The 27,540-nt window shown below is 43.4% G+C and overlaps 1 protein-coding gene across 10 annotated transcripts in view; it reads right to left on the bottom strand.

Moving 5' to 3' along the window:
* RBFOX1 (RNA binding fox-1 homolog 1) overlaps positions 1–27,540 on the bottom strand; it is a 2,121,844-nt gene that overhangs the window by 353,293 nt on the left and 1,741,011 nt on the right. For 9 of the 10 annotated variants that reach the window (XM_053929061.2, XM_053929098.2, XM_053929078.2 and 6 more), the window contains exon 1: positions 14,702–14,879. The exons of the other annotated variant lie outside the window; for it this stretch is intronic. In XM_053929061.2, the coding sequence (XP_053785036.1) occupies positions 14,702–14,845 (144 nt within the window). In that variant the 5' untranslated portion in view covers positions 14,846–14,879. Of the gene's footprint in view, positions 1–14,701; positions 14,880–27,540 lie in introns of those variants that run through there. 10 annotated transcript variants of the gene reach the window in all.

The raw sequence follows: 27,540 nt of genomic DNA, 5'->3' as shown, positions 1-27,540 counted from the left end.
TGAACTCAACTAGTCAGCAGTCCCCAAAATATTCACTGTTTTCTCTAGTATCTCCCCCAACAATATTGAATAGAGCCCACTGTTGAAATTCACAGATTCCAGGGTGGCTGTTTGTTTTAGGATTACCACCCAGACCTCACTTCCTTGGAAACTGGTGGCCAGCCTCAAAGATGAATGCTCCTTTTAGGACCAAAATAGAACAAAGGGACAAAAGGGAACTGAAGTATTTAAAATTAGGATAAAAAAGGAAAAAAAAAACTTGGCACTAGAATGGCCTTCCTTAACTGCTTAAAACTTACCAGTGATGCCCAACTTTCAGTGTAGTTTATCCCCATATGTTCCCACACTCCCACTGGGACCTAACATTTGCAGGCGCTATTTATCATTCTGGCTAGTGGTGTGCTCATCTGCCTACCTCGCCAAGCAGCCCTCGTTGTTATTTTTGTAATTACTGGGAGTCTTTCTCATGCTGCACTCTGCCAGAACTCCGGTTCACCCTGTTATACTCAGAACACATGGAGAGATGAGGGCGGGTCTGCAGTGAAGGGAAGGGGCCTGCCTTCCTGCCCACTATGAAAAGCAAAATCAAGAAGAAGCAGAGCGTAAACCACTAGAAACATTTTTTAAAGACTGCATTCTGTGCCACCTTATTTAACAAACACTGTCTATGTTCATTACAGAGTTTGTTTATTAGAACAAAGACTGTATTATTTTTTTACACATAGTAATTCATTTAGCCATCATAATGACTGACAATGAATATCATCATTTTCATTTTACTGATGAGAAAACTGAAACAAAGAAAGTTTAAGTAGCTTGCCAATGGACTCGCAAGATGGCAAGTGGCAGATTTAAACCAAAGTTAAATCCAGATACTATGTGTGAAACTGTTCTAGCAATGCATTCTAATTGGCATCACCATCATTACCAAACGTTACCACCACCACCACACCTCCGCCATTTCTACCATCACCACTGCCACACTCTCATCAGCAACTCTACTAATTCCACCAACCCCACCATAATCACCAAACATCACTACCACCATCACTGCCTCCATGATCACTACCACCATCACCACCACCACCACCATCACCACCACTAGCACCCCCAACAGCATCATTAACACGACCATCATCACCAGCACCATCACCTCCACCACCACCATCAGTACCACCACTACCACCACCACCATCACCATCACAACCTCCATTACCACTACCACCACTACCAAGGCTAAAAGCCTTTATTGGGCTTTTTCCACGTGCTGTGCTGGGTGTCATACAAACAACCTCATGCCACACTCACAACAACCCCAGCTCCTGGTCCTGCTATTACCTCTATTTCACAAATGTAAAAACTCAGCTTCAGAGAGCTTACAAGACATGCCCATGTAGCTCGCCAGAGGTCTGTAAAATTAGTGATATTTTTAAGATTCAAAGCCAGTTTTGCCCAACACTGAGGAGAATGCATTTAACCTCTATGCTCCTTTCACCAGAGGTGGGAGATGGAGGCATTGCCCAGTGGACATTTCATTAAGCTGGCTCCCCAAACCTCAACCCACCATATTAGAAGTCAATTGCTAAGATGTGAGAGATCACCCCCACTTAGTTGGGGTACAACTTTGTGTGGCAACTTTGCTACCAAACAATGTATAAGACCAACTGCTGAGATTTGCTGCTCTGTTGAAATAACATCCGGGAGGTTTTGGCCTAAAATATGCTGAAACTGGCTTGTAATTCTCTCTGGTGAAGCCCCACACACCACAGGTCAGTGCCTCCTGAGACACTACCCTTCTCGGCAACGCCCTCAGATGTCTCTCTCCAGCATGTTACACTTGTTCTTTTTGCCTGAACATTGCCTTTGGGGGATGGAAAGGTGTCACAAAGAGTAGCAGGCTTGTTCTATAAAACTCTCACTCCTGTCCATCTCTCTGTCAACTCCTAGTCCAGTCAACCATCATCTCACACCTGAGTTGCTGCTGTGGTCCCCTACCTGAGCCTCTGCTTTCAGTCTTGCCCCCTCTACTCTGTTTTCTACAGAACATCCAAACTGGTATCCTTAAAGGCTAAGTTCAATCATATTTCTCCCCTGCTTAGAGCCCCTTAGTCTTTTTTCTCCTCTTTTTTATTTCTCTTGGAATTAAATCTACCCCCCCCATATAAATGCTTCCAAAAACTGTGGATTCTGGCCCCTCTCTGCCTCTTTTTGCCTCTTTCAATCTACTCCAGGCTCTCTGGTCTTTTCTCAGCCCCCTGAGATCATCCAGGCATGGGACAGGCATTAATATACTCTCTGCCTCAGTACAAATGGTCTTCTCCACCCCAAGCCCCACCTCTTTACCCACCTCCTGCTTCATCTGAGTTTCAATGTCACTTCCTCAGAGGAAGCCTACTTCTTTCCTGAATCCAACCCTACTGTTTTCTGTGGACCTGCTTCTTTTCTTTCAGAGCATTTATCACAACTTGCAATACAGATTTCTGTTGTGATCGGCTGCTTATTACCTGTCATCTCCACAAACTCGAAAGGTCCATGAAGGAAAATGAAGTTGGTTTCCTTGCCTATATATCCTCAGTGACTAACCCAATTTTGGAGGCAGAGCAGAGACTAAATGAATATTTGTTGAATGGATAAGTGAGTGAATTCATTATTAATCAATTACTTACATGAGAGGATGAGGTCTGATTTAATCATTATGGATGTCACATGCTTTGCTATAGACGACTTGATAAGTCTTTCATAAATGGATCATAAAGTATTAGGGATGTTCTACAAATAGTTAAAAATATGGCATTTCTACTCTCTGATAGTATCAGATAAACTCCCAAAATCTATCTTACGTGTAAGCCGACAGTTGTCTTATGTAATATAATAATTGTTGGCTTGAATTAAAGACATCATTATTTTCAAGAGAGAGTTGCTCTTTTTCTGATATAAAAAGTGAAGGATCCATCCCTCATATTAACATATCATCTTCTTGGCATGCTACATGATTAAGGAGGAAATGTGATTTTATTTTGTGGGAAATTGATATTTTCACAAAGTCAAGAAACACTATCAGAATAAAGGGATGTTTATTTGGGTGAGTCGCCGGCTTTGCACAAATCCCAAGCACTAATTGCATAATGGGTCTTTACAAAATGCCATATTATGGGTTCGGCTGGTTTCTCTGTTTTCGGTTTGAAAAATAGATTGTTTAATAACCCATCAAAGCTATATGTGAACCAAGTAAACAACAGAGCAGATGTTGACTGCTGTTTTGTGCCTCGTAGACATAATTAAAGACAATGAGACACTTGCGCATTCATATCATAGAGGACAAATGCAAACACAAAAATCAGTACAGTATGAATGGAAACTGCGTTTGCTGGACACCTGCTTTCTCAGTCCAAGATGTTGTATCATATTTCCCACAATGAAAAATGTTCGTAATAACCATTATTTACTTATGTAATTGTGTACATTTTGCCCTCCACTTCTCAGGAAGACAAAGCTGAAAAAAAGCCTAGTCTTTTCAATGGAGGATTTGTTTCAATTTCATAACCACTGACTATGACCCTGGATAGCTTCAAAGAATCTTCTTAATTTTCTCACAAGCAAAAGCGTTCATAAAAACCAGTTAGCCCGAACTTTCACATTTATAAAAGAAATTCAAGCCCTGGTTTGAGTGGGAGAAGGTTGGGGCTTTATTCACTTTTCTTTGCCTTCATCCGTTCATGTATTTTTAGGAATTCTACTAAATTGAGGTGTTTATTTCCTAAAAACCTTACAAATCTTTGTCAGGCATATTTCCTAAAATGAAGATTTCACCTTATTCAAAAACAATCCTGCTGGACAGGATATTTAAAGTATCATTCTAATTTTCTGATTATTTTGTTTTTCCCCCTCAAACTCCTACTCAGAGATCATTAGTTTTCAGTTCTATAGTGGAAGAAATATAACCACACAAAATGGAACGCATGACATAATTAAGAGAATGCAAGTGTAATCAAAAAAAGGAAAAGGAAAACAGGGCTTTTTTCTGTTGATATCTTGAAAAAGTAACTGAGGGTTCCAAATATATTGTTTGATTATATCATTTTTCCTCTTCTGATTAGGAAAAAGAAAAGCTGAAGTTAAAAATCAGCTTTCTATGGCTTCCTGTGCAGGAGAAATTTTCCTAGATCCAGAATTCTCAATTCAGAAAATAAATGTCCTCATTCATTTTCAAAATGAAAATAATTCGTAGAATTCACAGAATTCTTTTTCAGTAAACACTTGAATGTTTTTAAAAGCCTCCAAAATCCCATTGTTTAAAAGGCCACATGATGTTCCCAGTGACTTGTAGGGAACGGTGATGCTGCCTACAGTACACTCACCCATCTCCCTTGTCTGTCGTTTTTGATGATTTGGAGGGAAGGGGGATCCTAATGTGATCTGCATCTCTTTATGTTAATGCGATGGTGCGAACCCATTTTCCCAGACAATACCGTAAAGCATAAACACCAAATGGGGAACAAATAGGGCCGTGATGCCACCGTGGAACAATCAACCCTGACCCACCTAAGACAGACCACATCCCCTCCTTCATTCACTCTTTAATGGCCCTGGGTGAATCTGATTAAACACACACACACATGCATGCACACGTGTAAACGCATTCAGGATCTCAGAAGCTCAGGAAGGCTGTAAAACACTAAATTCTCTTGATTTATGGAGCAGCCTGCACTGCATTGAGCAAACCAGCATGGCAATCCGGGGCCCCGCTCCCAGAAATTCCTTTATGAACATGACCAGCCCCCGCAAGTGAACAAAAGCAGTGGTGCAGGGTGTATAAATCATTAATACGGTGCCCGGCAGTGACTGCATTTCCTGTGTTAGTTGGAGAGCTCCTCAGCACAATGGGGATTTGGGGATTGGAATTGGCTGCGGAGAAATGCACTCCATCATCCTCGGAGCAGACATGCTTCCCATCAGCCTTGCTCTCTTTCTCTTCCCCACCCTCCCCAAGTCTGACAGCCTCACACTGTGTTGTAATTTATTCAACAGTAATCATAATGACTTAAAAATAAAATCACGAGAAAGCTTCAAAGTTGAAAGCTCTCCCCACTGACTCCCTTTCTGACAAGTTTTGCCTTTGAAAGAAAAGAGAAATGAGGACTCTAGGTTGAGAGGAGCTGTTTTTCCATAATGATGGGCTGGCAGGGGCCTGGGTGAATCTTGCAGAACCAGCAGTCTGAATGGGGTGGTAGAGTGTGGGTTCTGGAGTGCCGCGGTCTGGTTTTCCATATCGTCTCTTCCACCTTCCTGACTCAGATCAGCATCCAGGAAAGCGAAACGAGTCCTCTCAACTCCCTGGAGACCTTTTGTGGGGGATTAAATGAGGTAATCCATGTGAAAGTGCTTCGTAGTGTGCTTGTCACATAGCACTCCATAAAAGTTATTGATTATTTCATTATTTTAATTATTTTATTATTATCATCATCGTTGCTGAGGCTGGCTGGATTCTCAGGCTACCTACGGGATCTTACAAGCGGCATCTCCTACTGCTCACAGAACAGACTCACTTTTTGAATGGAACCAAAAGGAGGCTAAAAAAAAAAAAGAAGAAAAGAAAAAGAAAGAGTTCTCAAGAATCCTGAGTCACATGCTCTGAATGGAGACCCCCAGTGGAAAGTTATGCCATTGCACCTTGAAGAAGGAATTTCTCCACTCCCCTATTTTAACTGTTCATTGCAAACAGAAAAAAAGAGGGGGTGAGGGGAGAAAGAAAGCAAGGAAGCAAAAAAAAATTCCATAGTTTTGTGCAGATTATTTGGATGAGAGCATCTGTCAGCCAATTTAAGTAGAGACCATACATGGATTCAAAGCAAACTCATTTGCAGGAGGGCTTCTGTGTTTCCAGAAATTCAGAAGTGGCCCAGATGAAGAGAGATGTGAAACTAGGAGGGCCACCCCTCATTCTTTTGCTTCAGGATAAAGAGGACAAGTGGTCAGGTGGCAGCGGGACACATGCTCCCTCTCACAGGACAGAACAAGGATCTGAAAACGCACGTGTCAGTCGGACAGCCCATCCTCAGACTGGGGCACTTGCCCAGGCATCAATGCCAAGTACCTAAGCACCACCAGACCCCAGAAAAATTCCCTGGACTCTCCCAGGTGACAATCCACACATTAGCAGGCACCTGCCACGTTCAAGTTTGTGGGAATAAACTTCAACGTGTGGCCCAGTCCCCTGTATCACAGAATAATGACATTCTGAATAGAAATAAATGAAGCCCCTGCAGTGTGATTCTGTCAGCTTTTGAACGTAAATAACTTTGCTACTGACAAGAGCAAGACAATTTTTATTTTCCCTCCTCCTGTCACAGAGCATTAATTGAGATGTGCAGCCACATTACAACCAACACCGCCAGCAGAACTGACAGTTGGTAGGAGGGAAACATAGAAGAGGTAGAAGAAACCAAGGAACCTGGGAGAGATGCCCATGTGCCTTGGGTCTGTGTCCTTGGCAGACCCTGGAGCACATATCACATTGATTTGGGAGAAATAAAAAATCATGTTCAGCTTCAGTAAGCAGGTGCGGCTTTTCTTTAACACAAGTATTTGCTCATTCATTCTTTCATTCATTCTTTCACTTCTTTAATAAAAGTCTATTGGCTGCTCACTGTGTCCCAGGCACTGTTAAGTGTTTCCATCTGGATTGTACAAATCTTATAAAGAACAGTTATAAAATGGTTGTTCTTAACCCCATTTTCCTGAAGAAGCAATTAAAGCTCTGAATCAAGTAAAGCCACTTGCTCGATCTAGTTGGGTCAGCTAATCAAATGACAGTTCAGATTCAGCCTTTAGTTCGTGACTTCTGTCCTACATAGGACTCCAGAGATAGCAATACTTTCTTAAACTACGCTTTAGGGGTGGGGGAAGCTGATACCACCTGGTTCTAAAATGACACAGGCTTTTCACATGAATCTTGAAGATCCTGGAGATGGACAGTTGAATACTGCAAAGTGTGGGCCTCCCTGCTCATTCCATTTTTAGATATCAATATTATTCACTGTTAAGGAAAGACTTATGGGGAAGGGGGAAGTCTCCCAGCTCTCAACCTTGCACAAGAGAAAAGCTCGCCCCATGCCTGGATTCAGGCAGAGCAATAGCAATCAGAACGACCACAGAGAAGAGTGAGATATTTGCTGTTGCTTTGATAAGGGGGATCTAGTCCTCGAGGTGAAGCCTGGGCAAACATCAAATGCCAAAAAAGAAAAGTCTCATTAAGACGAAACCTTTTGTGCATTTACTCATCAGGACTGGGAAATCTGAGGCACTTAAATCTTACGGCTGCCTGTACTTTGTTCCATTGCTGCAATGGAGGAAAAAAAGTCATTACATCTCTCTGGGAACACACACTAACCTTCTGAATGCTTTCCAGTCTGGCTCCAATTCCTAATTTCGATTCTGTGTGTGTTTAAACACAACATAAAGAACACGAAGCAAAATGGTGAGAGACTGCTCCTCACCTAGAGCCTGGTCCAGTGTTAGAAACCACAGCACTGCACCCCGCCACCCCAGCCCCATTTTCTCAAAGCCCCTGCACGCTGTAGATGTCAAATATATGCCTGTTTTCCTTCGCTGTGTACTCTGACTGCTGCTCTGCCAGAGGGGAGAAAGGTGATGCAAAGCAGATAACTAGTCTTGCTCTTTGCAAAATGGGTCAGGGGAGAAATAAACGATTCCATGCCAGACATGAACAGGGATTCCTAAGAAATTTAATGGACCCAGTCGATGTATTCCAAGGTGTGGTACTACACTGATGTCTCACAAGACGGCACAAGGATGAACAATTCAATAGACCCTCCATGAGGACGGAGGCCATTGTTTACTGAGAAAGTCTGGAAGAGCATCTGGCACCTAATAGTTCAATAAACACAGAATGAATGAATGAATACGTGAATGAGTATTTATTTGAATGTATATTAGAAAAAACATCAGAGCTGTGATTCTGTGACTACTTTGTTTTGAGCAAATCTTCTTTTAAATCCAAAATATAAGTTGATTCTAAAACTATTAAATAGATATCAACTGCGATGATGAGTGAATTAGTAAAAAATAGTAATTAGAAAGGGGATGCTTCAATGTCTGAAATTTCAGAATCAGTAGACCCCATTCATTGCTTTCAAAGTAACAGCCCATTGTTGAAGTACCTTGATGAGGTTTTAAAAGGAGGTATCACCCAGACTCTTGATGTTCCACATTAATGTCTTTCTTAAGGCTCCCATTAAAACCCTCTCTCTACCTCTGATCCTGAAACCTATTTCCAAAAGCCCCTGAGTTTCTCCAGAACTCAGGAGTGGCCTTCTCTCGTTTGATCAAGGAGCATTCATTTCCATCTTTTCACGTTTCCAACATAGAGGATTACAGAAACTACTGCAGAGACTACCACTTGACACGTGACCCAATTCTACCACTTACTGTGTCCTTATGCTCTTGGCCTCTTGCACTCTCTTTTGCAGCTGAGGCAGGTGAACTTCTCTTCCTCGTTCTTCAAACACCTTTCTCAACACTTCACATGCCTAATCCTCCCTCTTCCTCAGGTCACAAAGACCATCACCTCCTTAGTGAGACCCTCACTGATCCACCTGTCAGATAAATCCCAACAACCAACAACAGTGCACTAATCCTTCATCCCATCACTCTGTTTATTGCCTGAACAGCACTCTCTCAAATCTGAAAGTACCTTCTCAATTCACACTCGCATCATCTGTTCTTCTTTTACTGGAATGTCGGCTCCACGGTGGCAAGGACCTTTCCTAATTGATTTGGTGCAATATTCTTAATGACTGGAAACAACTTTTTTGTATGGCCAAGTGAAAGAAAAAATGAATGAGTGAATATGTTGTCATATAAGTCTATAAAACGGGTGGCAATCACTGCCTCCCCTTGGTCCTAAGGTTCTAGAAAGCCCAAATGTGCTCTGTGAACTGTCTGCTGCTTAACAAACAAGAAATGCAAATTCAGAGAGGGGTCAGGAGTGAGAACCTGGGCAATGGGAAAGCAGTCCTTCTGCTCTTTTTCAGCCAGGACCAATCAATCAGGGCCACAGTAGGCCAGGAGTAGAAATAGCATCAAGATCCCTTTTTCCCAAATGTTTTCATTTGCCAGAAAGTCCCAACCATAGAAGCTTTTTCCTAACCCCCACCTGGGGTTCCATTTGGGGAATCCTTCAGAAAGCCTCCTCTGCAACAGTTTCTCTCCGTGGGAGCAGCCTGCAGGTTCGCTGCTCATTTCCCCAGCTCGCTTGCACTCAGCCTGGTTGAAAGGCCAAGGCCAGGGCCCTCCTGAGCTATTGTGCCTGAGAGCTGACCTTATTTGACACAGCCCCTCTCAATGGGACAAGCCACATCATGCAGACAGCCACAGGCCAAGACTCAGCCCTGCAAAGTTCTCTTGAGCAGCTCCCGGAAATAGGAAACTTTACTGATGAATGGAACTTTGTTGGCTTTTCTTAATTGAATTAAACAGCACACTGGGACACCTCTCCCGTCCATTAGGAAGGTCTCTGCAGATGGGGCAATTACGCCCACACTTCGTCAGCTCTGCCTCATTCGCAGGATGACATCTCCCACATCTCCCAGCCCCCTTAGGCTCAGATGCACCAACCTGATTTTGTTTACAATGCTGCAATCTCTTTCTCTTCCAGAAGACTATTATTTGCCTGACAAACTACACTGTTTTTACCCGGCCAATATGAATAAACAAGCATTATGTTTTTTCTCTTGGGGCAGAGAGCCTGGTTAAATGAATCAGAAAACCCTAAAAAAGATTGTCTACCCTCAGTCCATCAGCTACTGGACAATTACTCAAGGGCCAGCTGTAAGGAAAACAGATGGCGCGTGAGCACTAATAACATGGGCTGTCTGCACTGGGCAGAGGCAGGAGCGGCCGTTGTACGTTCTGACACAGAAACCACCCGAAATGGCAGGTAGAGCTGCTGACTGGTGCAGGACTCGGTCCGTGGACTAACAGATGTTTACAATGAAATAATCCTAAGGCACAGGCATGCCAAGTGACCCTGCAGGCAACACCCACCCCCTTCCACAGGTTCCTGAAAGGGGAGAAACGGGGAACCCCAGCCCATCCGAGATAGGGGCCTTATCTGGCCAAGAGCCCAGCATGTCATGCTTTCTCCCCTGAATCGGAAAAATTAGAGCAACCCGGATGATTGGGTAATTAACCAGTTCATAACGGGATCTCCCCACGAAGAAACCGAGGGGACCGTGTTGTACGAGACAGTCACCCAGGCCTAGGAATGTGCTTATTCCAGCCATCCACATTCCTTAAACCATTCAGACATGAAGATAATCTATTCTAATTCTTTTCTGCATTATTGACACTATTGACTACCCCCAATCCACAGCACAATCTAATAAATCAACATGAGATTAAGCCAAGAAGAAAGAAGGTGATAAAATGCCATTTGGTACCCTATAAATCATCAGGCTGAGCAGCACAAGGTAAGTAACTGGAATGAGAATTGAACTTGTCTACGCAGCCATGATTGTTATGGCCTACCGAACGTTCCCAAATTTATAACCGTGGCAGGGGCAGCGGGTGATCCCCCTCCTACAACCTTCGTGCGAGAGCCCATCTTCCCAGTGACTCTGTACTGAGCACCGCTTTCTAATTAAAGACAGAAAGGGTTGATATGCAGGTTTCAGTTCAATTGCTTTCGATCTGAAGATGTCCACAGTGAGCAATGGCTTCATTTACCAGGAATTACCCTTTGTACAAACCACTTCACTATTTAAAACAAACCACATGGATCATCATTAAGATGGAAAAATTACCAATCTTCAGATATCGACAGTGGCATGGCCCACTTTGGAGGCCTCTTTCCCCCACTGTTTAATGTGGATTTTAAGCATTTCACTTGTTTTTAAATTCAGGCTGATAAAAATGTTCTGGGTGAACAGGATCAGACAGATGAGAAGCTTTCTGAGAAGTGCACTGGGAGACCCGGATAGGGGTTTAGGAACAGGGAAGACTAAGTCCATGTGCTCCTTATGCCTTTTCAGGGGGTTGGAAGTCAGTGTGAGCGTAGCTCTGGGGGCAGCCCAGCGAGATGTGTGCATTGCAGAACAAACCTCATCTGCTCTGTCCGTAGCCTCACCATGCTTTCCACGTGATGGATGCTCCTTGCTGTGCTCCCTGTGACTTAGAATGTGTATCCTGCATCTTTAATTTTTGTGTTGTATGTGTGTGGTTGTTTTCTATTTTTCTCTATGAGGAAAACAAAACATATTCTCTTTTGAATCCACTCATTGCAAAGCCTCAAATTTGAAATTTGTATTCAGAATTTTCCCTCAAAACAAAAATGTTTACATGGGTACTCACTTTGGAACTCTGGGGAGATTCTGTATTGGGTACATGTGTGAGTTTGAAGTTCACCTGTGAAAAAGATTCACCAGCCAAGACACAATAAAACCTCTGCAGTGTATTAAGAATGGAAGCTGAAGCAGAGACTTTCTCAGGACAGCAAGATTAAAGCCGGCTGCTCCAATGCTCACCTGTCCCCTCTGAGAATGCTCTACCAGACACATGCTACATACTAGAGAGATATAGGTGTGTGTGTACACATACGTGTACATCACTGCACTTGGTACCGTGGTACCAAAAGGACTATGCAACACCATACCACCTTGCAATTCCAAACTGTAGTAACATCTCCAATGTTAAAGAACAAAGAGAAAATAAAAAAATATGTATATATATAACTATAGTAAAATGCCTACCTAAGGTAGAGTTACTGGGATATAAATAAATGAAATGGATTATCCTAAACAACTTAAACACCCAAGTTGGGCTGAATAAATAAGTTCTTTGTGGCAAAAGGGTTATATTGTTTTCATGTGGTCATTCAGAGGAGACTTGGATGCTGAGGTATCCCAATTGATTTTTATTTTTTATGAGTTGTCTTAGGAACAAATCCGGGAGACTTTAGGAAGAAAGGTTGGATGTCAGGAGTGAGGCAAAGAAAGCAAATGATGAAGTAGTTTTCCTTTGATATTGGATGAGAAATAAGCACCATATGAAACTTCATTCCAGGAAATTATATTTCACTGAAGATTCTGTGGCCCCTAATGAGAGTTTGCAATTTTATAAAACAAAACAATAAAGGCTCCAAAATAAGATAGCTGGTCTTAACTATTCTCTTATGTAATTGGTGATCTGGATGACAAACATCCCTGAAATATATTTATTCATAAATAATAATACAATAAAAGGTTTTCAATACAGATGTCATTTATCATAGATGCAGCTTGATTCATCCATTTTATCAACCTACCCTATGAGTACAGATCATCACAATTAAATGGAGATATAATAATAGCTAAAGATTCCTAGTAGATAGAAAACACAGTGGCCATGTATAGATAGAAGATGTATAGATTGTATCAGTAAGTGGTTGTGGTAATTGAAGTGAACTGTTTCTCAGCCTTAACCAGCCAATTGTCTGGGCTGCTAAACAAAAGCTACGACATGGGACTTCTGTACAAACTGTGATGACAGCAATGACTAGAAGGGATGACCTGAAGGTATGGCTCTCCAATCCTGAAAGTGCGCCTTTAGGAAGGGTGGGAGGTGCAGGTAGAAAACCTGATCCTCAATGAGGCAGGCAAAACCAAATGTCTGCTTGCACCGTACTTCAGGCATTTAGGGAACCTCAGAAAGCATACATGCATTCACACACACACCCCCACATTCTGACACTGTGTCACAGCATCAGCTTACCACCAGTTCCACTCAAAGCATTACATGCTCGTTCGAGAGGGAGGTGGATGCCATAGCACGTTTCAGTTACCGCCTCTGTCTGTCTTCATATGGGACCATGATGCTGTTTTAGTGACTTCTGAATATTTGCTATGGCTGTCAACATTCCCTCTGAGCTTCCCCTTTCCAGAGCAGGAGTCTTCTTCCCCCCGGGAAGAGACTGCCAGACAGATGCTGAGAACCCCTGTGTTTATCCTATACACTTGTCCTTTTCATGGCAAGAATAACCTCCCACTCAAAGTCACTCTCCTCCTTTCTAAGTTGTGCCGACATGGGCAAACCAATTTAACAATCCAGAAGGAAGAAAGACCAATTTATGAAAAAAGAATAATGCACAAAGAGACTGTGAGAACACTGAATGGCTAGAGCATTCTACTTGTTAGGCAATGCTGTTCAAATTGATTAATAAATACTATGAAAGAAGTGAATGTAGGAGGCAAAAGATCAACTCATATTAACAATTAGATTAAACTCAACGAAGGCTGAGCATCTGTAGAAATGTTCATTAGGATATGGTAACTGGTGTTAAACACACACACACAGCAAAGACACAGAAATGGAAGAAGCAGATGAAATGTTTCCTGGCACGATTTATTTAATGAGAAATGGAATAAAATAATATTTAAAAGGATAAACCAATTTCTTCCCAAGATATTAAAACTATATAAAAAGGCTGTTCTCAAAAAGACTTGCAATAGAAAATATGCCTAAAAATTATTTTCTGGAGGCAACCAACTTGATCGCAAATTACCCAAATGTTCAAAACAGAATCCTGACATTTTATAATACATATATTCCTACAACAGACTGACATTGAGAGTCTTTGGAGAAGAAGCCCCCTGTCTGGACACTTGTCAAGGAACTTCAGTAGACCACAACCACACATAGTTAACAAATGGCACTCTGGAAGGGAGTCCATCAAAAAAACAGATGAAATGACTGCAATCACTGTTAACTCTTCCCATAGCAGGATGGGACAGGGAAAAGGATTCCCGTCTGTACGACGAAATACTTCTTCTATCTCTGCCAGTCGCATCCACAGCCCCTGCCCAGTGAGAGAAAGCTGGGCTTGTCACCCCCTCCCTCGCAAGGCCATATTGAGCTGTTCCCCAAACCCAGAAACCAACTTAGGCAGCAGCTCTACTAGTGAAGAAGGGAAGAAAGACAGAGTAGGTCCACGGGAAACACCCAGAGAAAGAAAGAAACGCAATGAAAGATTCTGAAACGTACACAGAATGGAAAATAAACACAAAATCTCACAGCAATACCATTTAGGGAGAGTGGAGGAAGAAAAAATTTTAAAAGCCTTTACACATAGTAACAAAGACAGCATCCTAAACAGCTCGCCTTCATCACAGCATTGCCAGGGAGTTTGGAGGCGGATTCTGGGGCTGCCTCCCTCCAGAAACCCCAAGTCTCTGATTCCAAAAGCAACTGAAGATAGCACCACCTAGACAAACTTAAGAAAACAAAAATACCGAGCACACACACACACACATATGTTTTTTCACTCCCTATTAAAGTCACTGAATTGAAACTCCAAGCACCAAATGCCTTCAGAAAGATGCAAACTCTTAGCATCAGAGGGGGAGACTCAGGTCACCACCGACGCTCTGGCACCAGAAAGATGCGAGTAAGGAGAAGGCAGTTTGCAATTTCAACTCCTGTTACCCAAGGTTGGAAACAGTTTTCCAAGTATGCACAGAGGGGCACAAACAGCTGGGCACGGGGTATCTGGGGCCCACGGAAAATGAGGGGCTCCGATGCAGCCCGCCTGTCCAAAAGCACCAGCCCCCTCCCAAACCCCTCCAAGGTACCGAAGCGCAGCCCGGCGACACGGGGACTGAGTCCGTGAGCCTGGGGAGCAGCCACCGAAGGGAAGCGCGCGCCTTACCTGCTGTAAGTACATAAAAGTCAAGGCACACGAGAGCTGGGGACACATGCCCACGTTGGGGAGCGCCACGCAGGTGGCCCCCGTCAGAGGATGCTGCATTTTGTTTCTCTGGCGCCCGCCGAGCACGAGTGGGGACGCTCTCATGCAATCACGCCGTTCTTTGCCTGGACGTTACAATTTTTTTTTCTTTTTAATTTTGCTGATTATCTAAGTCAAACCCCGGCGGCTGCAGCTCTCTTCTTCCTTCTCTCTCTCTCTCTCTCTCTCTCTCTCTCTCTCTCTCTCTCTCTCTCCCCTCCCCCAACCCACCGCACCGCGCGAGTCCCTCCTCCCTTGCTTTCCTTCTTTCCTTTGGGTTTGCTAGAACCCAGCGTTCATCTGCCTCCAACTAAGACACTTGAGAAGGTCAGGAAACTATTTTGCTTCCTTCGTGGCTATATCTTTGTGTGTGTGTGGTTGTTGGGCCCTGCTTTCTGATGCCCCTCAAAGTGGCAGGTGCCCCCGCCGCCCCCTGCCCCCCGCGAGTATAAAAGAACAAGCAAAGGCAACTTCTATGAAAGGTAGAGGGGGTGGCTGCCCTCCAGTAGGTGCTGAGTCGCGGGGGGGTGGGGGGTGGATAGAGCTAAGGGCGAGAGAGAGGGAGGGGGAAAGGAGAGAGAGAGAGAGACAGAGAGAGACAGAGAGAGAGAGAGAGAGAGAGATTTGACTCACACTGAGGCTCACTCCAGTTGGTGCTGATCTGATGCTGTGTGCCTCCTCATTTGTCAAATGGGTCCAGGGAAGGGTTGGGAGTGTGTGTGTGTGTGTGTGTGTGCGCGCGTGTGTGTCTTTTTCCCTCCCCTTTGCCTTTTTTTTTTTAAACGACTCACCAAAATTCAAATTGTGTCTGCTAAAAATCTCCGCGGGGCGGGCGAGGCAGCGAGCAAGCGAGCGCCCTACATCGCCAGCATCCAGGAAAGCTGGACAATTCATGCGATTGTCCAGCTGGGACCCAGAGTCTTAGATTTGGGTGGCGGTTCAGTTCGTTTTCCCGACTCGTTGACAAATAAACAGGAAAACGGGATTCCCCCTCCCAAAGTGCTGGGACCACTCTAGAGGCTGGGGGCAGGCAGAGCAGGGGCTGCAGGCACCAGAGGCAGGGCAATTTCGGGGACCCCCCCCCTCTGGAAGGGCTGCAGAGGCGGTGATGCACCCCCAGGCGATTGGGGCGCAGCTTTCCCTGGGCGCCTTGCCTCGGCTGGGCAGGAAGCAGCCGGCACACCAACAATCCCTGAGCCGCTGAGTGGGAGAAACCGCCCTGGCTGGCGTGGAAATGAAGCCTGTTGGACTAAGTAACGCCAGCCCCTGGTGGATGCAAGGGGGGGCTTCTTCCAGCTTAGAATCTCCACTCTTTTCAAATTATAAATCCACAGGGTGGGGAAGTCCATGTCTGATAAGAGATTACTCTGTGGGCTACAGTGGGCAAATGACAATGGTTTATTTATTTTATTTTTTCCCTGCCTCACCAGCCCTCCTTGGCCAAATTAGCATTCTGCTCTTGCAGAAAGGTCTCCCCCCTCCCTTTTATTTTATGAAGTAATAATTATTCATTAGTAGATTTTGTTAGTCTTTATGCAATAAAATGGGATGTGATCTGCAAATCAAAAGAAAAATTTAAGACTCTAACACATCCTTGGTCCTCACAGAAAAAAAAAAAAAGCACGCTCTTAGCAGTGGTTAATTTGGGACCAGGGATACTGCTATACTGTGTGATACAGATTGTGACCCAGTGACTGGATTTTCTTTTTCTTTTCCAGAGCAAGAGCTGTCTGAACAGCATCTTTTTTGATTGTTTGGGTCCCCTGCAAGACACCTAGCTTCAGGCTTGCCAGTGTCCTGTAAGACAGGCACACTCTGAAAGTGCTGGAGCACCCTCGGGAAGGAGCACTTCGGTAGGACCCAGGACTGGCCACCGGGATAGCCCCGACCTCTCCCTCTCCGTGGGGCTCACAGGGACACTCTTGGCCAAATGACAGCTTCTGAACTGAGCCATTAGCTCGCAAGACACAGTTCTCTTTGCTGGCTAATCAAAATGCTTTCTGCAGAAAAGCAAATTAATGATACCACAGCTCCATTTTTTGTTGTTCTGTTTTGAAACACCATCAATAACTATAAAGTCGTCCCTATGCCAAACACTAGGCCCCGACCAGGCTGTTTCTTTCTTCTGCTCACCCTCCAACACCCCGTGACTCACACATCCCGTCAGTTTAGAGGGAATTCAGGAGCATGTTTAAGCCCAAGTGAATTGATATGGGCGATCAGGGGAGTGCAGGCTGGTATTTTATGTATTTTTTGGAGGGGGTGTAGCAGTGGTTAGTTTGAAAAACTGTTGCTGTGTATATTACCTGAGAGATCATATTCATCAGGTAAGGTCTGACTCACAGACAAAATGTTCCCCTCTTTTCTGTCTTATGTTTTTTTCTTACTTTCTGCCTGTCTTTTATTTTTTCTAAATTTTGCAATTCATAAAATCAAAAGAAAAGCCACTCTGCAAAATACAGATGGAATGAAGGGTCAAAGATCCTGCCTGCCCGGTCCTGACTCTCCCTCCCCCACTCCTTCCTTTTGCCTCCAACACTGCTGCGCTGACAGGGGTTCACCCCACTTTCCTTCATTTTTTTTTCTCACTGGCATTGCCAGAGCCTGAGAATGCCCCCAAAAGAGGACAGAATTTTCCCTTCAGCTCATTTTCATAAGAAACACGATACATAATACATGGCACTTTAATAAGACCTTATCTGAATGGTTTGATGAAAAACAAATACATTATGTGAGGAACCAATAACTGCTCTCAGCTCCCTGAGCCAACTCCGGTTTTCCAGGGTGTTTTCTCCCCACAGCTGGAAGTGCTCGGTGTTGATTGGATTCCTATAGACCCATTTGGCCTGATGGCTCAGTCTTCACAGTCAGGCTCCTCGGGAGCCTGCAAAGTGAGGCGATGGGATCCAGACCTTCTGCATGCATGTCACAACGCTTTGGGGCTAGACCCCATCCTCCGACAGCCGCATCCCAACATCCCCACACAAGCAGGGTTACACACAGAGACAAGTGCGCACCTGTCCACAAAGCACCTGCTTACGTGGTGGGCAGGAAAGATTTTATGGGGTGACTGTTTGTGCACGTCAGTCAGGAACAGAACACTTGATGACCCAGATGAAACGGTGGCACCAGAGTTGCCACTGTTGCTCACTCAATGACAAAACTCGGCCAGACTTTTAAGCAGTATCTAAGATGAAATCTGAATTTCATCTCAAACAAAACCGAGGAAAAGCCAATGCTACTAGCTCCAAAACAATTCATCTACATCAATAAATGGGAGAAGTGGGGGAAAACAGCCTTCTTTGCCTGCAGAGAATCCTTGGGCACTCAGTATCACTGGGGAATATATGTTGCATGCACATGCAAGGGCCGCCCTCCTGCCTTTCAGCCACAAGAACCCGTAATTGAGTGGCTGTACATACCCTGTGGGGGGCAGAGAGAGTGCTGGAAAACCTGCAATGACAATGCCACCTCCCAATGATACTTTCTTAGGCGGAAGGTAACAGCTCATATTTTAATTCAATCCACAGAACAGTATTTGTAACTTTTCCTTCACTCAAATTTGCCAGCTATTTAAATGAAAACAGGAAATTGTTGTCTTTTCTCTCTTTCCTAATTCCTTATTGTAATAATTTCCTAAGGCTGTCAAAAAGCCAGGCATTTAGCCTAAGGAAGATCTTCTAAGGGAGTTGCTGCACCTTAGAACAACAAAAACTCCAGTTAGACTGAAGGAAGGACTTCTTGGTATTAAAAGTAATTATCCAAACTGGGGTTAGCTTGCGACAGTGTCAGAGTGGCTTTGATGTTACTCTTACTTCCAAACACAGGCAGCTACATAGTCTCAATCTTCAGTAATATGAGAATGAAAGGATCTATAGAAATGTTGTTATTTATCGTCTCTATCAGCAGCGCTTTGAGTCACCTACTTGTTGAAGCACTTACACTATTTTTGGTTAGTGTTGATTACACTTCAGGCACTGTTCTGGTCCCTAGGGCTATAGCCATGGAGAAAGACAAAGATCCTTAAGATCACAGAGCTTACCATCTAAGGCAGGGGTACAGATAATAAAAACTAAAGATAAGAAAAATTAAATTGTACAGAATATAGAAAGTGGTGAGTGTTATAGAAAAAATCAAAGAAAGAACAGGATCAGGGGATAAGGGATATCTGAGGTTAGAAGGGTAGGGCAGGTGGAAGTAGGACTGTGTAAAAAGTGTGCTTGCTTTGCAAACACAGCTTCAGCTTCAAAAAAAAAGCCTCCTGCACCCTCACCCCTTCCAATCTGGTTGCCAGGCCCCGGCTTTTTCTAATATACTAATTCTGGAGCTCTTTTGGGTCAGTCTACTGAGAGTGGTGGTGGGAAGTCTGGCACATCTAATGACAAAAATTGAAAACATTTTCACCTGCAGGTTTAACTACTTAAAATGCAGCATGTAATATACTGTCTGACATACAGTAGGCACCGAGAAAATACTGAATAGGTGGATAGATGGATGAATACAACAGGAATTTGGACTGAAATGATATTGACCTATTGGGTTTTTTTTTCTGTTCAAGAAACCCAAGAATTCTGAGATATTTTAAACATTTTAATTTTATTTTATCTCTCTGCATGTTAAGCTGGTCCCTGGGCCTCTGGAATGAGGTCTCGGCCCCTGATGATCCTCTGAGCTGCCCTGCAGAAGCTCCATTTCTCAGATACGGTTTTCCTGGCAAAGACATGCTCACTCCAGGGCATAGAGTTGGAGGGCCAACAATTCGGCTGCTCCGATGCACACAGTTCTCCTCTTTCAGAAGAAAGAGCTGTGGCTCAGGCAAAACCGATTCCATAGGTTGCAGATAATCGCTTTGCATATAATGACAGGATTGCAGCTGGAGATTAGAGGCTGCTTCTGTGTCGAGGACCCTCGAACACCACTAGCTCCCCGGGTGTGGGGTGTCCGTGGGACCAAGACTAAATGAACAGAAATCCAAGCACACACACGATGCCCAGCTCACAACTAACTCTCACTACAAAAGCTCTTTTCAAAATTTACATTGGCTGTTTCAAACAGTTTGCTGCAATCTTTTGTCCACAAGAGTGCCATTAATCAATAAATAAAATCAACTAATTAAACAAATATAAGTGCTCACCAGTACTATCTAGAATTGACGTGGTGGAGAAATGGGTCATCTCAAATACAGACAGTGAGACGCAACATTGGTAAGGTTCTGGAGATGCCAGTTTGGCACCCATGTTCACAATTTAAAATATGCATATTTTTCACCCTAGTTATTCCAGTTCTCAGTATCTGCCTGCAGAGAACCTGAGATGGACACAGGTGTGCGTGTGCCAGGACAGTCCTTCCAGCTCTGCTTACCAAAGCAATAGGGCAATAGCACAGCACGTTCTGGCACATGCGTGCAGTGCAGCTGTTAGAAAGGGTGAGGTGTGTTGAAATGTCTTCCCTTGCAAAAACTTCTCTAGGAAAGGTCTTTACAATGTTTCAGAGCATACATAGTAACATTCTGCATGTGAAAACCAAACAAAACCAACCCCAAACAACAACAACTACAATCTCTCTACCTGTGTGTGTGCACGTAGACATACACATGGACAAAAGTGCCAGCACAGCTGTGGTGGAGGTATTCCAGGGCTACGGAAACACAAAACCTGGCCTGACACCCAAGATTTGCTAGTTATGAGACATGTGAAGGTGGGCATGTGAATTGAAAACTCAGGGCCTCCGTTTTTTAATCTGTAAAATGGTGCTAATAATAGCTTCCTCACAGAATCACAATGATTCCCAAATTTTTTTCTCTAATTCATGAGCAATTGCAATAAATGTTTAAAAACAATAGAAGCATTGCATGAAGCTAATGACTTTTTTGGCCAAGTTAGTATATTCACACACACACACACACCATCTGCTATCATCATCATTTCGTAACAGAAAGGGCGTTTTGTACCAAAAAGTAAGAAGGACATATCTCAAAATAAAAGGCATCCCTTCGAATTGATTAAATTTAGACCTATTAAAATTTTAAAGCAAGCAAAATATAACCAGAGACATGAAAATTAAGAACAAAGTGACAGCAACCAGAGGGGAGGTGGGAGGGGATAAAGGACGGAAAAGGGGGAAGAGTTGTCAGGGAACATGTATAAAGGACACATGGACAAAACCAAAGGGGGGTAGGATTGAGGGTGGGAGGTGGGGATGCATGGGGGTGGGGGAGTAATGGAGGGAAAATGGAGACAACTGTACTTGAACAACGATAAAATTTTTTTTCACTAAATTGCCCTTAGTTTTCTCATTTAGCTGTAGTCTGTTGAAAATGTCATTATGGAATCCGATGAATATCTGGATCAGCATTTGGGAACCACTGCGATGATGAATGCAATGTGCTTCTCAGCGCGGGCACCGGCACGGCAAGGACCAGCAATACATGTTCACGGTCATGGGGATGTTTGAACACCATGAACACTTACCCTCACTAGGCCAGAATAACTACCCTCTTCATGCCCACAGGCTCACTGTTGCAAAACTAATCAAACAGCTTTCTCATTTCTGAGTGTCCTACACAACCAAGAGGCATGCCTTTCATATGGGAGAGGCTAAGCAAAGTTCAGATGAATTAAATTTGTGGGATCACCAGAGTTTATTCCCTTTCCTCAATGACACTCAGTTGCAGCCCTGCTCATTCAAGGCCACCTGACAAATGATGACCATGATGGGAGGTCTGAGAACTCTTCCTATCTCCTCCTAGAAGGGCTTGCAGCTTACTGCAGAGTTGGGAACACATCTTTTGGAGTCTCAGCACTTTGGTTGAAGGCTCTGCTGCATACTTGCTAGAGCTGCTATTAAATGTCTATGGACTTATAAGCTCATAAAGCCCCAGTTCCACTTTCTTTAAGAGGAAGTAAGTATAATTTTGCTTCCTAAATTAAGTTGTTAAGAGATAAAATAATGCAATACATGTAAATTCTGAGATTGGTGTCTGCCATCGAGTAACCATTCAATGCATATTAGCAAGCATTTTTATGAATTATTTTTATTCTCAGTCCCTGACCAGTCAATTGCATAAACATTCCTCATTTTTAAAAATTTAATTTAACTTTCTGAAAATGACATGAACAAGACCAACTAACTCTACATGTAATTTTGGGGGGAATTTTTTTCAAGCAACACGGCATTTTACGAAAATGTGTAGACATCACCTTTCTGCCCCAGTCTTCTGAGTACACACAATTTATTTAATCTTGCTAATGAATCAAATGAACACAAACTCTCACAGTAATCCTTGTCAACTAAATTCTTCCCAGCTGGATCTCACAAAATGTCAGGTCAAGTCTTTAACTACTTTTTGGAGACCAACAAGAGCAACCCATGTAAAGAGATTCCTTCTGGCCAGCATGTTATACATACAAGGACTGTCCAGCAAAAGTCCAACCATTGTTAATACAACCTGGCAGCCAAGGAGGGTGCACGGTGCATGCATGAACAATGACGACTTCACTGTACTGGTCAGTGGGGGCAGTAGATGCCATTGAGTGAGCGTGTGTGCTGTGCAACGGTCACATTCAAGGTGACAGAGTGAGTAGAGCAATTAATCTGCATCAAATTTTACTTTAAGCATGAACATTCCTCCATGAAAACTACCCAGATGATCCAGAAGGCTGCAGCTATGGGCAGCTGGTGATTGGCAATTTCATTACGACACCGTGCCCACTCATGCATCACACTTGGTGCAGTTTTTTGGTAAAACCTCAAATCACCCAGGTGACTGAGCCCCCCTATAGCCCAGATTAGGTGCCCTGAAACTTCTGGCTTTATCTGAAACTAAAATCACCTTTGAAAGGGAAGAGACTTCAGACCATCAGTGAGCTTCAGGAAAGTACAACAGGGCAGCTGATGGTGATGGGGTGAACTGTGTGAGGTCCCAAGGCACCTACTTGAAGGGGAATGAGGTGTTACTGTTTTATGCATAATGTTTCTTGTATCTTCTTCAACAAACGTCTCTATTTTTCATATTACATGGCTAGATACCTCTGGACACACCTTGTAATATCTTCACAAAACTCTCTAAGGTATATTTTTATAGCCCCAATTTACAGAAGAAGAAACTGAGGCTGCAAGAATTATACAGTTTTGCTGATAAGAGATGATGACAGTTTTTTCAGTCAGGTCTATTGAACAAAAAATCCAGGAAGTATTCTTTTCATCACTATGCTATTCCAGTTGCAGCAGAGATGCTGACTACAAAATCATCATCACTTTTTCATCATTTACAACATCAAGCACTTCTCTGAAGCATTACTCTATGTCAACTCAGCTGCAATATTTCCTTTTCTTTGCTGGCCACCTAACTTTATAGTATGAAATTTTCCTCACTTTCCAGTCCCCACTTTTTCATAGGAGGAATAAGTCCCACCTCACCCCGTCTATCTTAAGCTCTTCCAAAGTAAAGACCCTGGCTCTATTCTCCTTTGCTAACACCCCATTATAACCACCCCTTAAAAAATGACAAGTTACAGAGGCAATTTCTATCGGGACAGCCAACTGACACCTTTCAGGAGAGGCCCACAGTACACCAGGCAGAACCCCACATTTTAAAACACCTAGAGCAAGCAAATAACTTAAGTTCCCAGAGGAGCTTTCCCTGAAACGATAGGTTGCAGGAGGTGACAGTAAGGGAGAGTGCAATGTTTGGCACTCAGGAGAGTGGGAGTCTGTTTCCAGTGCACAGGACAGAATGTTAGAGCGTGGGACAAGGGACAGTAGGTGGCAGAGACAAAAACAGCTAAGTGGTGATTTCTCCTAATGAAGAAGTAAGTAGGTGGGGAGGTCTACTTTGGGAAGCCTCCACACCCCACCCACGCTGCGTTGTGGCTTTCTAGAACTTGAGCAAATCTGAAGGCAAACAAAGTCTGCAGAAGATTCTATTTTTCCTCTGTAACAAGCTTAGCTGCAGAGTTCTTTGACCGCATAAATGCTTAGAAATATATGTCTTTATGCAATATGAGTCCCCCTGCAGCACCTCTTACTAGAAAATGACTTCACCTCTAACATCTCAAGTTCTAACATCTCAATCACTTTAGACCTTCACCTGCCCAAGGTCCTGTTGTGCCACATAGGCAAGAGTCACCACAGCAGTTCTCAGTCCCTGGCGATACTGGCACATCTTCAGAGGCTAGTGATTGCTGGCGGTGAGCCAGAAGGGTGTAAGGACTCAAAACAAAACTAGCTTAGTCTGCAAAACTTAAAGTGTTACACAGCAAATGGATTGGATACGGGGTGGAAAACCTTCCTGGTTCTCAAAATCTCACCTTAAATGCCTCTAACACACAAATTTGGAATTCCAGGTCTTAGTCCCCACATTGCAATTCCCAGTTATGGGCACCTCATACTCCACAGCTTCATCTGACCTGTTAACTCAGGCTTTTATTTTCCCTGTGTCTGGGCAACATCGCAAGATGCACACACGCAGCTCAGCCCTGCACTATGTCCCATAGCACAGCCGCTCAAATAAGGCGTGTGTGAGTTTAGTAGATATGAAGACTGGGGAAGTGTAAAAAAGAGGAAGAATAGGGGAAGTGTAAGGAAGAGAGAATACGAGAAGTGATCCCCATCTTAAAAACATAATTGTAGAAGGATCTGTGCACATCACATCTTTGGAAATGTCATTTGGCTAGTCTACCACCACTGACTGTTTAGGCTCTGGTTCTGGACATTCTCTGCCACATTTCTACTTCCTCTACCCCCGCGCCCATTGGGAGCCAGAGAGCAACTTTCATCCCATCCCTTTGTTGCATGTTTTCTTCTCCCTGAAAGTTTGACACCAGCTATCCCTGTACCCTTGAGGGGTTACCTTCTCACCCAAGTTTGCATAAAGCCATGTTCCCAAACCAAAACTGTACTCTGCAGAAGATGATTTATTGTGCCAGTGTTAAAAAAAGAACATTTTCTTCACTTGGTTTTAGAATAATTTGACACCCTTCCAGCACAATGGCATGTAAAAGAAAAACTGTATTTTGCCCTGGCTGGACCTTCTTGTGTACCTGTGTGGCAGAATTCTCGAGTGTATCATGAACATAGGATCCTGCTTGGTGGTACCTGTGCTTTGTTAGATCTTAACTCTTGTACGCCAGTTGTCATCTCTCTGTAAGACCACATGCTATGGTATTGTTTCCACACCTGTGAAGGATTTGCAGCAATGGCTGGAAACCACTGAATGGAGTCTCTAAGGAATCCTCAACACACCTGCAGCCCTGACCACTCCTCATGGGCTTCCCCTCAGGCATGACAGTCCCCCAGACAGGCTCCTGCCTGTCGCAGTGTGAAGGCCTTATTCCCACTGCTGTTTTATCATGCCCCCAAACAAGATGTTTGCACATGCTTCTCTTCCTCGATGGACTTGGTGTTTGTTAATGAAAGCACCTCCCTTCCATTTACTTAACCTTGAAACCTCAACATTTGCCCTTCACACCTCCCTTCTGAATGGCCAATTGATTCCTGAATCATAACACTTTTAACCCCTCAGTCTCCCAACGATGAAGCCTCCCCACGTTCCAATGCCACTGTTCCAGTGCATCACATTTATCTCTGTAGCCTAGAATAAAATATATATATTTTAAAAAGCTATGCTTCCCTAATTGGTTCCTTTGCTCTCAGTCTCAGTTCCTCCCAATTCACACTCTATGTTGATTCCATAGGGGGATTTTAAATAGACAAAACCAGACATGTCAATCTTCCACTCAAGAGACACCACTGAACCTCCCACTGATGAGGGCCTGATATTCGCAGTTTTAACTGGTACTGTACCTCTTATCTTGCAACATAACCAGAGCTTTCTGTAATGTACCTCCCTCTTTCCAGATTCCAGTCACCTCATACCCAGGCTTGTAATTGCTTATGCCCAGTGTTATATTAATACATCTCCAAGTATATGTTCTTGGACAGAAGCCACTTTAATGATATGCATGTACAAATCCCAGAATACCCAGTGCAGAATTAAATAAATAGTCCCAGAATGAAACGAGCACTTCTCTGTGGTTGCAAAGTTGAGACTGAGATGAAGATGACTGCACTCATGTGTGTTTCCCCTCATTCTTCCCAAGGGCAGTGCTGGGTACCTACTGATAGCCCTGTGTCACCCGCGAGGATGCCAAAATCCAGAGGGGTTATGTAAGCATCCTGCATTTAAATGGGACTGCCAGGGTTGACAGCAAGTTCCCCGTTAACTCTCTATCTCCTGCCGCCCCATCCTTCACACACCACGAGAACTTTTTCCTCTCAACATTGCGTCCCCATCACCCTAGAACAGTATCTGGCTTATAGTAGCAGATGCTTGTTAAATATTGGTCAAATAAATGAAAAAAAAACTTGGAAATGACAGCAAAAGCCCTCCTCCACCTCCATGCTTCTGAGATCCATTTCATTCTCACAAACTGACCCATTCATTCATTCATTCATTCAGCAGCTATGTCTGTAATGTATGGTCTGTCAAGCACAGTGCTGACCCTGGAGACAAAGCTTACATTCTGTGATAACCAGATATTTTTAGGTCATCTGGTTTTAAAAAATTATTTTTGCAACTCTGTATCAGTATGTGAATCAACATTTTTTTGATATTATGTAACAAATTAAAGTACTGAAGTGAATTAGATTATGAGGCAAATTAAAAACTTAGTTATTTATACTCTCAATTTCAAAATGATATTCATCAAAATTGTCTTTTTTTCACAGATTGGCTTTATAATAAGTGTCTTACATTTGAATTTATATAATTCAGCTCTTTTGTAAGTAGATTTTTGTGTAGAATTTATTTGAAAAAGGGTTTCTACTGGTGTAAATGTACACATGGCATATATTTGAGAGCCACTGGTTTGCTGTGTGACACTGTAAGGCTCAGACTATGGGTTTACCCTATTATGGAAAAAAATTAAAAAGGAATGTTATGGGGCAACAGAGTTTACTCTCACCTTCTATTGACCCTTCTTGATGACGAAGTGGATGGTAATGACACTGGGAGGTAGACTGCCTGGTTCTGAATCTTGGATCTGCTTTGTACAAGTTGGGTGACTTCTGTAAGTTATTTAAATTTCCTGGGTCATGAGGTCCTCCTTTATAAATGGAAAGAGCATGAGTATCTTTTTTCACAATTTGTATAACATGAAATAATATGTGTCAATTGTTTAGTGTAATCCCTGGAACCTAATAAGTGCACTATGCCTGTAAGCTGCACTTGCTTCATGGTGACGATGGTGATGATGATGATGGCACTGTCAGCGGTGGTATTGATGATGATGGTGATGACAGTGACGGTGGTGATGGCACTGTCAGCGGTGGTACTGGTGATGATGGTGATGATGGTGATGATGATGATGTTGGTGGTGGTGATGATAGTGATATTGTTGTTGTTGGTTGTGAACTCAACAATAAATTGATATAAATTGGTCTCTGTGAGCAAGATGGCTCCTTCCTCCCAAGCTGTAAACATAGGTAGTCATTCTTTTTACCTTTTCCAGGGAATCCCATTGCTAGCTGACTATTCTGCCCTTCTCTTATAACTCCAGTATTTCCAGCTAAGGAAGCAAGTGGAATTACTGTCAGCACCTTAACTCCCCCTTCTTTCCCTCCTTATAACCTGGCCACAGATGTCTCTAAGGAGCCTCTTTTGTACAGCAAGCAGGAGCTGATACCACTGTCCTTCGAGGTCACTCTAGGGGATGTTAATATTTCATGACTTTTTAGTGGAACACCAAACGCCAGGGTGCTGA

The sequence above is a fragment of the Desmodus rotundus genome, chromosome 1, assembly GCF_022682495.2.
Source record: "Desmodus rotundus isolate HL8 chromosome 1, HLdesRot8A.1, whole genome shotgun sequence".
NCBI classification, from domain to species: Eukaryota; Metazoa; Chordata; class Mammalia; order Chiroptera; family Phyllostomidae; genus Desmodus; species Desmodus rotundus.
Note: the sequence above shows the minus strand (reverse complement) of the source record. Positions and strands in the feature narration are given on the sequence as shown.